We start from the raw sequence: 16,512 nt of genomic DNA on the forward strand, positions 1-16,512 counted from the left end.
GCCGAGTGCAGGGCTTTTGCAGGCAGGAATTTGGGGACCCCATTGGACGTGGGTGCAGAAGCACTGCCCACCCTGGCTCTGCCAGGCACCTCCTCTCACCCATCCTCCTGATGACAAACAAAACCATTAGTTTGTCAAGTCTCTCTCTGGATTTTAACGTGATGTGCCCGAGACAGCTGTTAAACATCCTTAAGGTTCGTTTAACAAGGACAAATCCAGTTGAATTCTTTTCAAATTTTCCCATTGGGTGAATGCAACAGAGTTTTAAATGGGCTCTCAAATAAACATCCCCATGAATGCCTCTCCAGCCTGGCTGTGCTGAGGTCCCTCCTTCTCCTGGTTTTGGGGGTTCGCGTGCTGAGTCTCACGCTGCCTGCCGAGCTCCGGGAAGCAGGAAGACAAAGCCCTCCTGCCCCAATTCCCGGGAACCCTAATGATGTTTTATTTTTTGTTTTTGTTTTTCCCCCGGAGAGCTCTTTTAACCTCCAGCTAATGAGGTGATGGGAGTGAGGACAGAGCCAGCTAAAATATTTTAAAATCGACACAATGGGACAGGGATGGTGACCACCTCCTCACGTGGGACTCTCCTGCAGGGGCCCTGGTCCTTCAGTGGAGCTTGTGGGGGTGGGTGAAGGCTGGGCAAAGGGAGGCTGGGCTGTGGCCAGGGCAGGGGGGCAGCTCCGGGGTGGAGCTCTGGCCCCTGCCTCTAAGGAGCTCACAGCCTCCTTCTTGCTGGGCCTCAGTCTCCTTATCTGTGTAAGGGGTGGAGGCAGATGCGGCTGAAGACCCCTTCCAGCCCTGAGGTTGAGGCTGATTCTGACTCCTGTGGCTGCTTCTGTTTGTCCCCAGGTGGCCTGAGGCTGTCCCCTCCCTCTCACTCAGCCCGCTCCGGGCACACAGTCCAAGGTCAGGGCTCATGACAGGCAGCAGTGCACGTGGACCCCCTGGGTTCCAGCTTCCCCAGCCGCTGCCCTGGTGATGTAGAAGCCAGCTAGATGAAATCTTTGGCAGGTGGGCACCCTGGGCATGGCCTGGTCCCCCTCCCCAGTACACCCGCCTGTCCTGAACCCCTCTTTTGGCCTCCAGAGAAGGCCCCCCACCTCCAATTCCTTCTCTCCTTGACCACACAGACTCTCCCCTCCCCCTTTCTCTCCTTTGCCTATATTTTGTCTATATTATGATGGATCCTTCTAGGTCAGTGGTTCTCAGTCAGGGGTGGCTTCACCTTCCAGGGGACATTTGGCAATGCCTGGACAAGTGTTGGTTATCCCAGCTGTGGGGCTGTACTAGGAACCAGTGGGTAGCGGTCAGGGATGCTGTTAAGTGTCCCCCATGCATCAGGCAGCCCGCACAACGATTTACTGGGTTCAAAATGGAATGTGTGGATTGTGCGGTGGTTGGTACCCTGTCCTGGGTCGGGGGGGACGGCATACCCAGGTGGCAGAGATGGTCACCATCTGCCTCTGTTTCTGGCTCCCCTCCTGCAGAGAACTGAAGATCTTGGGAAGCCAGGGGTCACCCTTCCCAGCCCCCCTTGCACCCAGGTGGGCAGTTGGCTGAGCTAGTGGGATACGGAGGATGTGCGCCGCTTCTGGGCTTGGACCAGCGGGGCCACTGGGAGCCCAGTGTGGATGAGGGTGGAGCTCCCACCAGCTTGGCTGTGGAGGAGGGCGCCCCTCCCATCCCTTGCCCTCGGTGGGACTTTCAGTTGGCAAGAAATAAACTTCTCTGGTGCTAAGTCCCTGGGATTTGGGGGTCTGTCTGTGATGCAGCTAGCATGGCCTTGACTGGAACTAGAGGAAAGCACTGTGTCCGGGACCCCAGGGACTGGGTTCGAGTTCCCAGTGCGCAGTGAACAGGAGGCAGAGAGCCGGGGAAGGGCCAGTGGCCTTTTGACCTGCTGTCCCTCTGTCCTCAGCAGGAGGCTAAGGAAGGTCCCTGGGCTAGCCGCCTTCTGCAGGATGACCTTCCCCTTGATAGATGGTTCTAGAACGACCCTGCCCCTCACCTCCAAAGTGCACAAAGCTATTTGTGGCTGTCAGGAGGGCTTCCGGCCTGCTGCCCCCAGAGGCACCCACACTGAAGGAAGCTGCTGGAATTCCTGCAGGGCGTGGACATCAGGGCTCCACTCTCAGGCAGGGGCTGGGTGATATTTTTCAGTTGCACTCCTCTGGTTTCAATTTCCTAGGTCTTTCCCACTGCTTTGATGGGCCCAGCTCCCTCCCACCTTCCATCTCCCACTCCTATGAAGTGTGCCCTTTTTTCTCAGCTCCACAGGAGCCCAACTGATCATTTAATTAAGAATAAAATAAATCACGCTAGAAGCTGCCCAAAGCCCCCAGCATGTGTCTTTGATGGGAATCTTGTCTCCTTTTCAACAATGAGTATCAAGGAGCGGGCCAGGGGTTACTCATCTCCACTTGTGCCCTGGGAGGGAGAGTGGTCCTCTGTAGATAGCACGTGCTTTCAGCACCTCGTACACCCCACTGACTGCCAGCGCTCATCAGATGCGTATCTCCAGCAAACACACACCAGAGAATTTGCTTCCAGGGACCTTTCCTCTGGGTTATGAATATTAATCTGCTGTAATTGCTGAGATGAAATCCCCACAGTGTTCTCTCGTGCGTTCGGTAGGAGGACTGGAGGAGGTGGGGAGGGGGCAGGCGTGACCAGGAAGGCGTGCGTGTGTGTATACCCAATCATCACCTGCTCTGTAGCAGCACCTTCGCCAGGTGACTCTGTGGTCCTCTCACTCAAGAGCAGAATTAATTTCCTGGCTTCCTGATCTGAGTTCTACCACGTGACTTGCTTTGACCAATGGGATGTTGGCAGAAGCTTGTGTTTTGCTTCTTCTGCGACTGCCAGGAGGAGATGCTAGGGCCCGCTGGCTAGCGGCTGGGACACGTGGGGCAGAATGGAGTCACCGAGGCCTTCTAGTCAGCCAGCCCCAGCCAAGTGAGAGAGCCAGGCCTAGCTCACCAATCTGCCGGTTCACATGACAAATACGTGCTTATTGCGTCAGGCCACTGGGACCACTTGTTACGTAGCGCTATTGTGTCTGTAGGTAACATACATTCTAGGACAGTGGCTCTCAATTGCGGCTGCATGCTGGAATCACGGGGAAGCTTTTAAAAATCTCAAGGCCTCGGTACACCCCGTTTCAATGAAATAAGAATGTGTGAGGGGTAGAATCCGAAAATCAATATATTTTAAATGGTCCCAAATCATCTCAGAGGGTAGCCACGTTGAGAATCAGCAGGACCAATTCTCCAAAAGTACAATCACTTTATCCTTTTTAGCTCCCATGTCTTTGTACCTGTTCTCATATAATTTCCACATAAGGCAGAATTAAGGACCTGACTCTGGAGTTGGCAAGCCTGGCACCGGCTGCGTGAGATTTGGCAAAGCAGTTCAACTCTGGGGGCCTTCACTTTACCATCTGTAAAATGGGGGTAAAATCAGCCACCTCGTAAGGTTGTTGTGAGGGTCATTCATTCAACAAATATTTCTTGAGGTGGACCTGGGGATGGAAAAGGGAACGAGACAGAGCATCTCTCCCTGGGAGGTGTGTGTCCGTCCCGGAGGAGATGGTGATGGGGGGTGTGCTTAGCCCAGGCCTGAGAACACAGCAGGCACTCCATAAACGACAGCCACTGTTGTTGCCAGGATATCATCACGTTATTAAGATCACGCTTCTCTCACTGGACCTCATGTTCCCCAGAGGAAAGAACTGTCCGTCTTGGCTTCTGCTTCCTACAGAGACCAGAATGGGCTCCACCCACAATGGACCTGCGGCCCAAGCGGACTAGGACCAGGGTGGTCTTTCTTCTCTTCTGGGAGCAGAGTGTAGGGGAGAGTGCGGGTCCTAAAGAGGACAGCCTGGGCTGGCTCTCCCAGGGGACTCAGGAGGGCCGCTGCGTCCCCTGCTTTGCCCCTCGCCCTCTGTGGAGGCGTTGCTTCTGTCACTCTGCCCACAAGCCAGGCTGCCACAACCCCCTTCCGGGCTGCACAGAGGGGCCCTTGTGAGCGCTGAAAGGACCGTGTGTTCCTCTTCCCGCCTCTCCTGGCCTCACCTCCTCCCTGGAGCCAAAACACACACAGCCGTGCACACCAGTGGACACCCAGCCACACAGGCACCGCGGAGACACCCTGCCGGGGAGGTGCCAGCGCCCTCCCATGTGCCCTGAACCCTGGGCCTGGAACCACGGTGACCGAGCCTCTGTCTGTGCCAGTTCGGGTTTTTTAAGTGCTCTTAGAGGCAGAGTTATTCTCCAGCCAAGAGTGGAGCCAACGCCTGGGATTCCCCGGGGAGGCCACGGAACTGTCATGGTTCCAAGACTCCGCCCGCACTTTCCCAGAAAGGCCCCTGGAAACCAGACTTCCCTCATCGGGGACGACCCCATCTGGCTCCCTCCCAGAGCAGGAGGGCCCTCCGTCCTCAGCACCTGGCGGCCCTACGTGGCCCCACGTTTCCTCTCCCGGGGCCGGCCCCCCACCCCCCACCAAGGGCAGTATGCTCACATGCGGCTGCTGGGCGGGATCTTGCGGCCGTCCCGGAACCAGGTCACCTGCGGCCGTGGGAAGCTGGCGATGCGTGGGGCGCGGATGACGGCCGCTTCTCCGTGGGCGACGCTCTGGTGCTTCTCGCTCTCCTCAAAGCTCCCCATGTCTGCGGGAGGGAAGGGCACATGGAGGGGTCAGGGGCCGGAGGTCGGCAGCCAAGACTGCCCGGCTCCCGGGCTGAGAGTGGCGGCAGCGGAAGGGAGTTGTGGGGCGGACAGGATGATCGTGGGGCCCGGCCGCCACGCTCGGGCTACCTCACGTGGCCCCATCGCCCCATCCGTCACTACGACATGCTCTGCTTTGTACTTCTGGGGTTTGTATCCATTTATATCCATATGTCCATGAAGCAATGGATTCATCCAGCAACCATGAGACACGGGTCATTATTTCAAACAGTTTACAACGGAGAAATTTCTGAAACAGGCTCGTTGACTTGTCCAAAGGCACGTGGCTGGAACAGGGCGGAGGCAGGATTTGAACTCGGACCTCAGAGTCTGGAGACAGGCAGAGCTGTACCTCCTTCCCTGCCCTGCAGTGCGGCAGGGGCTTAGGTGTGGGGTGAAGGGCACATCTGGGGACCAGTTTCCTGTGCCCTTGGGTGAAGTGTGCGAGGCTGTATGGATGTCGCACACAAACACCACGTTGCCCCTTTGAAAGAATGCCCACCCCCTTGGCAGGTAGAGAGGGGACCGCTGGTCCAGCTCCGACGTTCCGTCAGCCTGGAGGGGAGCAGCGGAGATGCAGGTGGGAAAGTTCTGGTTACCCACCTGCCAGCTGGGATCAGGATGGGCTCTAAGAGCAGAGGCTTGGAGATGGGTGGAGTGTGGGCAGGGGTGTTTGTGCTGATGACCACGACTCTTTAAAATGAATGCACATCCTTGCTACCCAAAGGGTGGTCTGTGGGCCAGCGACATGGGCACCACCTGGGCGTGTGCTACAAAGGGAGAGCCTCCGGCCCGCCCCACCCCCCAGACCTGCTGAATCAGAACCTGCCTTTTAACAAGACTTCCAGTCAACTGCGTCCACATCCAAGTGTGAGAAGTACCGTTTGCCCTCCAACTTGGCTGTGTGTCACTGAGTAACATGTCAAGAGTTAAAAGCACCTAATGCTGGGGTTTCATCCCCAACCTTCTGATGTCCCTGGCACGGGGTGTGGGCTGCCCATCGGAATCCCCACGTGCGGTAAGGTTCAGACCACCGACAACTGGCTGTGAGTCCCCGCTGCCCACCTGTTTCCTCCTGGATCAAGGGGGCCGCGTGCTAAGCCATATGGGTCTCCTGCTGCTTTGATTTATTTCTTAACCCCTCCAAGACCACTGCTCTTCTTCCTCTCCTTCAGCCAGGAGTCCCCAACCTGACTGCCCCTTAGAACCCCCTTTAATGTTCTCAGAGGTAAGAACCTTTTGGGATGGCTGGGGTCCAGACATCAGTATTTCTAGAGCCGCTCAGGGTGTTCCAACACGAGCCAAGGCTGAGAAGTACCGCTGGGCTGAAGCCAGTGGTTCTTACACTTTGGTGGGTCTCAGAATCCCTTGGGAACACGGTAAGCCCAGAAATTTGCTCCCACCCTTCCCTCGTCCCCTAGGGCACGGAAAGGCCCTGCTCCAGCGTGCCTGGGTCTCTGAGTCCTTGACTCACCTTCCCGAGGATTCTGCTGCACGCCGAAGTTCGAGGACCACCGGCCTACACTCTCGTTTTCCAAAGCCCTGGGCTTGAATCTCTTCTTGGCCACATTCCCCCTTGAAGGCTTTGCCTAACCTGATGGTTTTGGCCACAATCTCTCTGCAAAGGCTCTCACATCTGCCCTGGCTCCTCCCTGAGCTCCAATACCCAACACCCAACTTGCCACAGGAAATGCTGGGTATTTCTTACCTCCTTGCCATGCCAAGCCTCCCTTCTTGCTTTCATAGTTCTGCTAATAGCTGCCCCACCTGCACCTGCCCATATCACCTGGGCTCAGATCCTTGGAGCCTTTCGTGGTGCTTCCTTTCCCACACTACGGCCCCTCTGTTCTCCCAGGCCCCACCCACATGCTCGCCCCATCACTTGGCTGCACGGACTCCGTCCCTACATCATCGCCTACACCGGATCCCCCCTCCCCCATATTCCACTTTGCTCCTGATTAATTTTTCTGACTTGCTCAGATCCTTTGGTATCTCCTCATTGCCCCAGGAAAGTCTAAATTCCCTTGCCTGGATTCAAGGTCTCTCCCTAATTTGACCCCAACCAACCTTTCTTGTCCTATCGCCCACATCATGTCCTGTGTCTCCCGCCACAATGAATTACTTACACCCCGCTTCTCACCTCGGGGCCTTTCTTTGTGTGGGGGACCCTGCCTGGAACGCCACCAGAGCAAGCCATGACTCACCAGGGCACCACGATTCAATAGCATCCCGGGAGGATCTAGTCAAGTAAGTGTCTCAAGAAATGAAACCAGCCGTTGGCATCCTTGTCCTAATTTGGCAAGCAGTAAATGTAACGGTTGTGGCTTTGGAGTCACTGAGACCTGAATTCAAATCCCACTTCTGTTACTTATTAGGCATGACCTTGGGCAAAATTTTGACCTTGCTGAGCTTTAACTTCCTCTCCTGTAAATTGGAGTTAAGAAGAGTATCTTCTGGGCTTCCCTGGTGGCGCAGTGGTTGAGAATCTGCCTGCCAATGCAGGGGACACGGGTTCGAGCCCTGGTCTGGGAAGATCCCACATGCCACGGAGCAACTGGGCCCGTGAGCCACAATTACTGAGCCTGCGCGTCTGGAGCTTGTGCTCCGCAACAAGAGAGGCCGCGATGGTGAGAGGCCCGCGCACCGCGATGAAGAGTGGTCCCCACTTGCCGCAACTAGAGAAAGCCCTCGCACAGAAACGAAGACTCAACACAGTCATAAATAAATAAATAAATAAATAAAAGAACGTGAATTTCTTTAAAAAAAAAAAGAAGAGTATCTTCCAGGACTTCCCTGGTGGTGCAGTCGTTAAGAATCTGCCTGCCATTGCAGGGGACGCAGGTTCGATCCCTGGTCTGGGAAGAATCCACATGCCACGGAGCAGCTAAGCCCGTGCGCCACAACTACTGAGCCTGTGCGCCTAGAGCCCATGCTCCACAACAAGAGAGGCCACCACAACAAGAAGCCCGAGAACCACAACCAAGAGTACCCCACTCGCCACAACTACAGAAAGCCCGTGCGCAGCAACAGAGACCCAACACAGCCAAAATAAATAAACAAACAAATAAATAAATAAAATTTATTAAAAAAAAAAAGAATGGTCTACATTAAAAAAAAAGATACAAATGAACTTATATACAAACAGAAATAGACCCACAGACATAGAAAACAAACTTATGGTTACCAAAGAGTAAAGGGGGGAGAGATAAATTAGGAATTTGGGATTAATTTATACACACTACTATATATAAAATACATAAACAACAAGGACCTACTGTATAACACAGGGAACTATACTCAATGTTTTGTAATAATCTATAGGGAAAAGAATCTGAAAAAGAATATATATATATGTATGTATAACTGAATCACTTTGTTGTACACCTGAAACTAACACAACATTGTAAATCAACTATACTTCAATAAAAAAAATGATGGCTACCTTACTTTTTATCTCCCATTCAACATGATCTTCTTACAGTGTGATTGACACTCCTGCCACTGAGAGGTGGGGGCTAAGACCCCTCCCCCTTGAGTCTGGGGGTTTTGTGACTATACTGGTAGAATATGCTGGAAGTGATGCTATGTGACTTTCAAGGCTAGGTCATCAGAAGGATATGGCTTCCACCTGGCTCTCCAGACACTCCTGCTTGGAATCCAGCTGCCATATTGTAAGGAAGCTCAATCTAGCTCACACAGACACAGGAACAGCTCTTGTGCAGAGGAACTGAGGTCCCAGATGATGGCCAGCATCAACATTGGACATGTGAATGAACATGTGAGCCCTCAGATAATTTCAGCCCCCAGCCTTTGGGTCTTCTACTTGAGACCTCAGTCATCAAAGAGCAGAGACCAGCTGTTCCCACTGTGCTCAGTCCAGACTCACAGAATCTGTGAGCATGATAAAAGACTGTGGTGCACCATGATGTCTGGGGGTAATTTGTTATGTAGCCGTAGAAACAGGAAGAGTATAGTCAAGCGCTAAAAACTGTGTCTAATATTTATAGTATTAAAATGTTGGAATCCTATACATTTTTCACAGTTTAAACATCAGCCTCTTCAACAAAGATTCTCCCATGCCACCCAAATAGTCACTGATCCTATGTCAGGTTTCCTTCTAGGTGGACTTCACACAGATTGTCTCATTTCATCTGCATAATGACACGGCAAAGCTCAACTTTCCTAAATACATGTTTTTAAGTTGTTTACTAATTTCTGTTACTTGGCTCTGTCTATAAAAAAATTGCATCAATAAATCACATTGATTTCAGTTCTTACAATAATTTTATCTATTTAAAAAACTTTTCACAGAGCTCCGAAGATATATTTGAACAATTTAAAGCAATTTCATGGTAATCGTGTTTTTCCTCCTCTCTCGGGTTTTATTAGCTCCATTTCATCAGTGAGGAAATTAAAGCTCATGGAGATAGAGTGGCTTATCCAACGTGCGCAGTTAGGGCTGGGCCGGCCAGCGTTCAAACCCGGCTCTCCCTTTGCATTTCCTCCTTGCCTCTTCCATGACTCATCCTCTGCGTTAAAATTCTTCATGTACATTCTTTATCTCTTTCTACTACATTGAAAGCTTCAAGAGGCAGTTCTATTCAATTATATTCATGAGCAAATCCTTATAAGACACCAGGCCCCATCCTCTGCACACAGTAGGTTCTCTCTAAACTCACCCAATGTCGTCATGCAATGACTCTTTATTGAGTCCCTACTATGGGTCAGGCAGGCTTTGCAGAAGGTGCTGAAGAAAGACTCGGTCCCTGTCCTTGCGGAGCTTATGGTCTGGTTAGGGGAACAGGCATAAGAAAACCAACCCAACGACATTCAGGGACATATTGTGACAACTGTTAGGAAGAAGGAACAGGGTTGTTTTTTTTTAATGAGAGGCGACATGAAGGGAACCTACTTTAGACTGGGAGGTGGGGGTGAGGCTTTTTTTAAACAGAGACATAAATAAAGGGTAGGTGTTAGCCGTGTGTGTGTATGTGTGTGTGTGTGTGTGTCTGTGTGTGTGTGTGTGTGGAGGGGCGTGGTGATAGTCCAGAGGAAAGAGAGTATGCGAAGGCTAGGAGGTAGGAGAGAAGTGCTAGTTTGAGGAAATTTTAAAATGCCAATAGGGCAGGGTGGTGGGTTTGTTCAGTGGATGGAAGAATGAAGAGATGGATGGATAGATGGGTAATTGGATGAGTGCAGGGATGGATGGAGGGATGGATGGATGGAGAGAAGGAGGCATGGATGGATGAAGGAAATGCAGGATGGAGGGATGGATGACTGTATGTATACGTGGATGCGTGCATAGTTGGATGCGTAGGTAGATGGATGGATGGATGGGTGGATAGATGGAGAGAAGGAGGCATGGTGGATGGAGGGATGGATGACTGTATGTATGTATGTATCTATGGCAGGATGGATAGAAGAAGGAAGGGCACAGCTGGCCTTGTCCAAGTGTTGCAGTTGATGCTCTCATTCACGCTTCCATCCCACAATCTCCCCTCCCTATGGCTCTTAGGCCCCCAGAACCCTCCCAATTCTCTCTACTCCACTTTGCCAAATGGGCCTCCTAGGTCAGGGAGCCCCTTGCCTCTGCTCAGGGGGGCCCAGCGCCCAGGCGTGTATGTCCTGAACACCAGCTGCAAGGGTGGTGCGAAGAAGAAGTCTGCTCAGCCAGCCAGGGCAGGAGAAAGGCTAGAGGGAAGTGCACACTGATGGGGCTGGGGATCCAGGATCTCCTGGGAAAACTCACTCCCACTGAGGTGGAAACAGATAAGGGTTTATCTCCTATACTTCCTCTCCAAGATACATGCTTGTTAATATACCACGTTGTTTTGTTCCTTGCAGCGCTGATGCAACTTTTCCTAAAAATTCCCCCAAGAGCAAAGAAGTGTGGGCCTGGGGCACAGCTGGACGTGACCTAAGATTATTCCTGATGTTTTTGTTGTATCTTAAAAGGTCTTGTAAATTATGCATTCCACTTCAGAATATATTTATTGCTTTTATTTATTTTTAAAACATTTTTTATCATGAAATGTGTCATGCATAAAAAAGAGCGAATAGAAGTATATGAATAGTTCAAAGAAGAAGAATAGAATGCACACTCACGTACCCACCACCCAGTTTAAGGAACAGCACGTGAACAAACCTCGTCCCTCTCCCCCACAGCATCCCTCCCATCGTGTCCCCTCCCTCGCCAGAGGTAATTGCCGTCTTGGATACTGTGTCAATCATGTCATGGCTTTTTCTTTTCTTTCAAGTTTCACCACACGTAGATGCATTCTTAAACAGTTTATTGTTAATTCAGCCTGTTTCTAAGCCCTTTGGGTTATTTTGTATGTCATCTACTTGATTTGCTTTTTTTTGTGCAACATGTTTTTTGGGAGCTCCATCTCCGTCCTTGTACTTGGTTTAGTCATTTTCATGGCTGCTTGGACGTCCATGTATCAAGATAGCACAGTGCTGCTGCAGGCTGGCTTTGTTATCAGTGTTTTGCTGTCCTGCTAAGAACAGTCTCATGTGGATCTTCTAGCACATGTGGCTGAGAGGATCTCTAGAGGACGCACCTAAAGGTGGAACTGCTGGGTTGTAGGTTGTGCAAATGGTAATCTTATGCGGTAATGCCAAGCTGTTTTCCTGATACGCACCAATTTGCTAATTCACACACCCACCAGCAGTGGTGGGACTTTCTATTAACACCTTGTCTTGCTAGACTCTTTGGTTTCTGCGATGGGGTGGTACTTCACTGTGGTTGTGTTTGCTTCTTATGAAGATGATGTTTCTCCCTCCAATCAGTTGTATCACGCCTCTGCCTCTAACCATCCGTGACCTCCACTGGATCCTGAGTAACACTGGGACGTCCAATCGCATCTTAGAATGTCACCATCTGTCCCCAAGGCCTCACCTCCTCTTCCACATCTCCTTCCACATCTCCATTCTCCATTCAATACACACACTCAGGTTGAGGATTAAGAAAAATGGGCCCATTGGTGGCACTCTGGACATCAACTCCAGCCCATGCGACAAGGGGTCTGATGCCCTCAGCTCTCATCTTGTACAGGTGGCTGCCAAGCTGGGGGGCCGGCCAGTCTCCCCAGTGGAGCAGGGGCTCTTGGCCCTCTGATGTGTGGGCGGGCTTATTGCTGGGGCTGGGGGTTCCAAGTCTGAGCCGTCCGCCCACCTGGGGAGGGCTGGGATGGGGTCAGGGATGGTGCTCAGGTGAGGAGGACAAAAAGGTGCCCACAGGATCTCGATGCCAACTCCAGAAGGCTCGCCCAACCCTCTCAGCCATTCAGACCACTTGCCACATGCCAGAAACTTATGGCGACTTCATAAAAACAGAGACTCGAGGTGGGGTCAGGAAGGGAGCTGGGGAGGTGGGTGGATATTTTATTGACTTCCCCTTAATTGCTGTCATTAAAAACATGTGAAGAGGGGACTTCCCTGGTGGTGCAGTGGTTAAGAATCCACCTGCCAAGGCAGGGGACACGGGTTCGAGCCCTGGTCCGGGAAGATCCCACATGCCGCAGAGCAGCTAAGCCTGTGCTGCGCCACAACTACTGAGCCTGCACTCTAGAGCCCACGAGCCACAACTACTGAAGCCCGCGCGCCTAGAGCCGGTGCTCCGCAACAAGAGAAGCCACCGCAATGAGAAGCCCGCGCACCGCAACGAAGAGTAGCCCCCGCTCGCCGCAACCAGAGAAAGCCCGTGCAGCGACGAAGACCCAACGCAGCCAAAAATAAATAAATAAATAAATTTATTAAAATAAAAAAACACGTAAAGAATCTTTTTGTAATGACTTTGCTATTATCATTAGTGGTTAGCACAGCTGCCTTATTAATTTCCCATTAGAACCCAATTCACAGCCCCTCTTTGGGAAGGGGGGATGAGAGCCAGGGGTGGGGCCTGCCTGGCCTGGCCTGATCCAGTCCCTGTGGAACTGGCTGCTTGAAACCCCAGGACAAAACCCTCCCACCCCGGGAAGCAGAAACAGCCAAGGAGGTAAGATGAGGGGTTTGGAGAAGCAGCCGTACCCCATCCATCTTCAGAACAGTGAGCATCTGTGTGTCTGTGTAAAAGAAACAGACGGAGGGACAGACAGATGCAGGAGGTCTGTAGGGCACACACCTGGGAGAGGCCCAGGATGGGGATGGGTGAGGAAGGGGAAAGATTTAAGGAGGTACCCACTGTCAGGGTCCCGCAAGTGCACGGTGAGTCCCTGAGAGGGAGTGCCTCCTTAAAATTTGCACCCTCCTTGCCACACCCTAGCCCCAGCCCTGGAGAGCAGAGGTGGCGGCTAGGACGGTACCTCCGAAGGCAGACAGAATGAGAAAGGTTGTGAATGTTCATTCCAGGACCCCTTCCCTGGTTGGCCTGGCAGAGAGAAGACGTGTACACTCTGCCACCCCGAGTGTCCCCTGGGCTGGGCGCCATTTATGATGGTTTGTGTGCACTGATTGATTACTTATTGTGACCACCCGGCCAGGTAGGTACTAATATTAACATTCCTTTTTACACATGAGGAGGCAAAGGCACACAGAAGTTAAGTAATTTGCCCAAGGTCACACAGCTAGGGAGAGGTGAGGGGGATTTGAACTCAGGGTTCATGGCTGGGTCCATGGCTGGGTTCACGGCTCCACTCTACGGCTGCTGGTGGCAAGGCAGGAGAAAGGAGACGGTAGAAATACTGGCTGTGGGAACTTGGGTTGTCCTCTGACCTTTCTTTTAACAGCCCCTATCTTTTTTTTTTTGGCAGTACCACGCGGCACGTGGGATCTTAGTTCCCGTACCAGGGATAGAACCTGCGCCCCCTGCAGTGGAAGCGCGGAGCCTTAACCACTGGACCGCCAGGGAAGTCCCTCCTCTGACCTTTCTGAGCCTCAGTTTCCCCATCTCAAGATGTGGCTCCCTAGACATGCCTTCCTACCTCCGAGGCCTGTCCTAGGGACCCACGGAGGAAAGACATTTGCACAATTTCCCTGGCGGGCAGAGTGTTTTGGAGGCTCCGCTGTGTCTCCCTGGCCTCTCCTTAGGGACGCGGGTGTCCAGCTTGGACCTGTGATTGTGATTGTTCTGAAGGCTCCTGGGCTTGTGTTCATCTTTTCAGGGAAACAGAAGCCGTGCTTCCTTCTCTATCTGCACCCCGGCCCCCCTACTCCCCAGGGGTCCAGAGCCCTAAGCCAGTCACCGGCTAGACTGGGGCTAGAATCCACGGTTTCTCACTCGCGTCCTCCCAAGGGTCATGCCCTGGCACACACAGAACCCGGAAGCCAGCTGTAAGGATTTTTCATCTGCTTCCCTGCTGATAGCAAAGAAAAGGGATGACGGGTCAAGGCCACCTGGTGGCGTGAGATGGCCTTCAGCCTAGGTGGGGGCCGCATCTATTCACAGGGCTGTTTGGACACGAATTATTCCAGTCCAGGGGTGTCCCTCTGATTCTCTTTGACCCCTGGCCCCAGCAGCAACTGCCCTCCCCCCAGCTGGACCCCATTTCGATTTTTCTCCTCTCGCCCTCAAGCAGCAGCGTGGGGAGGTGTGGACTCAGGTCGTGGCTTCAGCTCCTGCCCCTGGCGCATCCTAACTGTGACTTAGGCGCGTCCCCTCAGCCACACCGAGCCTCAGTTTTCTCATCTGTAAATGGGGATGGGGGCGTCCACTCTGCAGGCTGGGATGAGGCGGGGATGGGGGAAGGGGAGCGAGTTTCCCTTCTCTGTCCCCCTGTGGCCACCAGGGCTGGGCGAAAGCTCCATCTGTTAAGATGAGTGCTTTTCTCAGCTGTCAGACAGGAGTTCCTAAGGCTCCCCTAACTCGTTTGCTTTAGGGCCCAAAGGGCCGCACAGTGTGGTCTCTGCTTGATGACACTCTGGAGGACAGAGCTTCAGGCTTGCAAAGCGGCCTGGGGCAGATGAGGCTGGGGTCTCGGCACCGGCCCCCGGGCGCCAGCTCAGGGAGCTGCAGCCGGTGGTCAGGAAGGGCTGAACCTGGGTCTCCCCGCCCCGCCCCTGGGGCCCCTCCGAGGTGCCCCGTGCTCTCCGCCAGGGGCCTGGAACCACATCTGCACAGCACAGCAGCAGCAACACCATGGAGCCTGGTGGCCACATGGTGACAGCCATGGCGGTAACTGTGTCCAGAAGGTGCCTGGAGCCCAGGGTGACAGGTAGCTCTGAGCAGCCGGGCAGGGATCCCGCTGTGAGAGGTGGTGGAGGGGAAGGGGCCGGGCTGGCCGATGGCCCAGGGGACAGTGGCAGCTCCCTGCTCTGCATTTGGCCAGGACAACTTTTGCTGGAAGCCATTCCATTCTGCGGCCTGTTTTTTCCTTCTTTAAAATGATAATATACAATATTCATTGTAGCACTTACTCTCACTGAATCAAAGTGCATTATCTGTAGGCATTGGCTAGGTGCATTGGTGGATAACGGCTCAAGGAAGGGCAAAGCCTAGGGGGAGGTAGTACTAGATGCACATTACAGATGAGGAACCTGAGCTGGGTGAGGCTCAGAGAGGGTCAGTCACTTCCCTGGGGTCACACAGTGACTGAGGGCAGAGTTAGGATTCGAATGTGGTCCGTCCAACACGAAAGCCTAACCTCTTCATCAACCGTGCTGCCAGTCATGGTAATGGGCACCCCACAGCCTGCCAACGCTGTTAGGCACCCTCCCTCCCAACCCTCCCCCCCTGACTGGATCTCAGCACTGCAGAGTCCCAGGCTCCCTCATGGGTTTGGGCCAGGCCCCCTGCATGGCACCGCTACCTGGGGTCATTCCGGCCAGCATCACCTGGAGTGGTCCAGGACCCTCAGGACCCAGAGAGCCCACAGTGTGTGTGTGTGTACGTTGTGGGGGGGACCCCCACCTCGAGGGTCTGTGGCTGGGCAGACAGTTAGGTTGTTGGCTAGCTCGAGTCTCTGCCATCTGCTTTTCACCCCCAGGTCGGTCTGAGTCCTTCTCTGCCACGTGCAGGGAATACCAGGGACACCTGAGTCCTTAACAAAGGCCTCTGCCCTCCATCCGTGCACGGGCTCGCTTGCTCTGCACACGGGCCTGGTCACAACCCATCCTTCTGCTTGGGGGCAGGAGGGTACCTTTGGGTCTGGGGACAGGAGCCATACACATGCAGGCCCGGTTTCAAGGGAGCATCCTCATGTGAACAGGAAGATGCCTAAGGTGGGAGAGGGGTCGGGGGGCTGAGTCCTGGGTCCTGGATCCCTACCACAGCCACGGAAAGAAACATCCCAGCCACACAGACACTACTTCTCTTCCTTTCTCTTTCTGATCGGCGGAGCCAGCCCAGGGGAGACTCATGTCATCTCTGGGGCTTTCAACTCCAGAAAGTTCTTATTGTCTCCTATGAGCGAAGGCTTTGGAACAGACACTCGCCTGCTTCCCCCGACAGCCTGGACTGCTTGGTGTCCTGAAAGGTATTTTCAACTGCACACACACACACACGTTCTCACGTGCACAAAGGTGAACAAAGACGCCGACCAATCCAGACACACACATTTGCACCAACACATGCCTGAGCCCACACCCACCCTGGAGTGCACACAGACACACACATGAGCAGTCTCTCTGCGGGCTGACCCACGGCTACCCCTGCACTGCTGGACTCTGGGCACCGGCTAAACGAAGCTCTGTGGGAGCCCTCCAGCTGGCTGCCAGTGGCCCTGATCCATCATTTTAATTCGGGGCTTTTCCACTCCTCTGAGTAAGCTGAGTTGCCTTTAGTGCTGATTTATGAGACAATCAGTCCTCCACTTCTGATTACGGTTGTTTTCCATAATTATTATAA

General features: G+C 53.2%; 1 protein-coding gene across 2 annotated transcripts in view; it reads right to left on the reverse strand.

The window, feature by feature from the left end:
* Nucleotides 1–16,512, reverse strand: part of SDK2 (sidekick cell adhesion molecule 2) — a 266,979-nt gene that overhangs the window by 94,670 nt on the left and 155,797 nt on the right. For both annotated transcript variants that reach the window (XM_082371682.1, XM_082371681.1), the window contains exon 4: nucleotides 4,522–4,669. In XM_082371682.1, coding sequence (XP_082227808.1) covers nucleotides 4,522–4,669 — 148 coding nt within the window. The remainder of the gene's footprint in view (nucleotides 1–4,521; nucleotides 4,670–16,512) is intronic.

The sequence above is a fragment of the Balaenoptera borealis genome (genome assembly GCF_965194805.1).
Source record: "Balaenoptera borealis genome assembly, chromosome: 20".
In the NCBI taxonomy this organism is placed as follows: domain Eukaryota; kingdom Metazoa; phylum Chordata; class Mammalia; order Artiodactyla; family Balaenopteridae; genus Balaenoptera; species Balaenoptera borealis.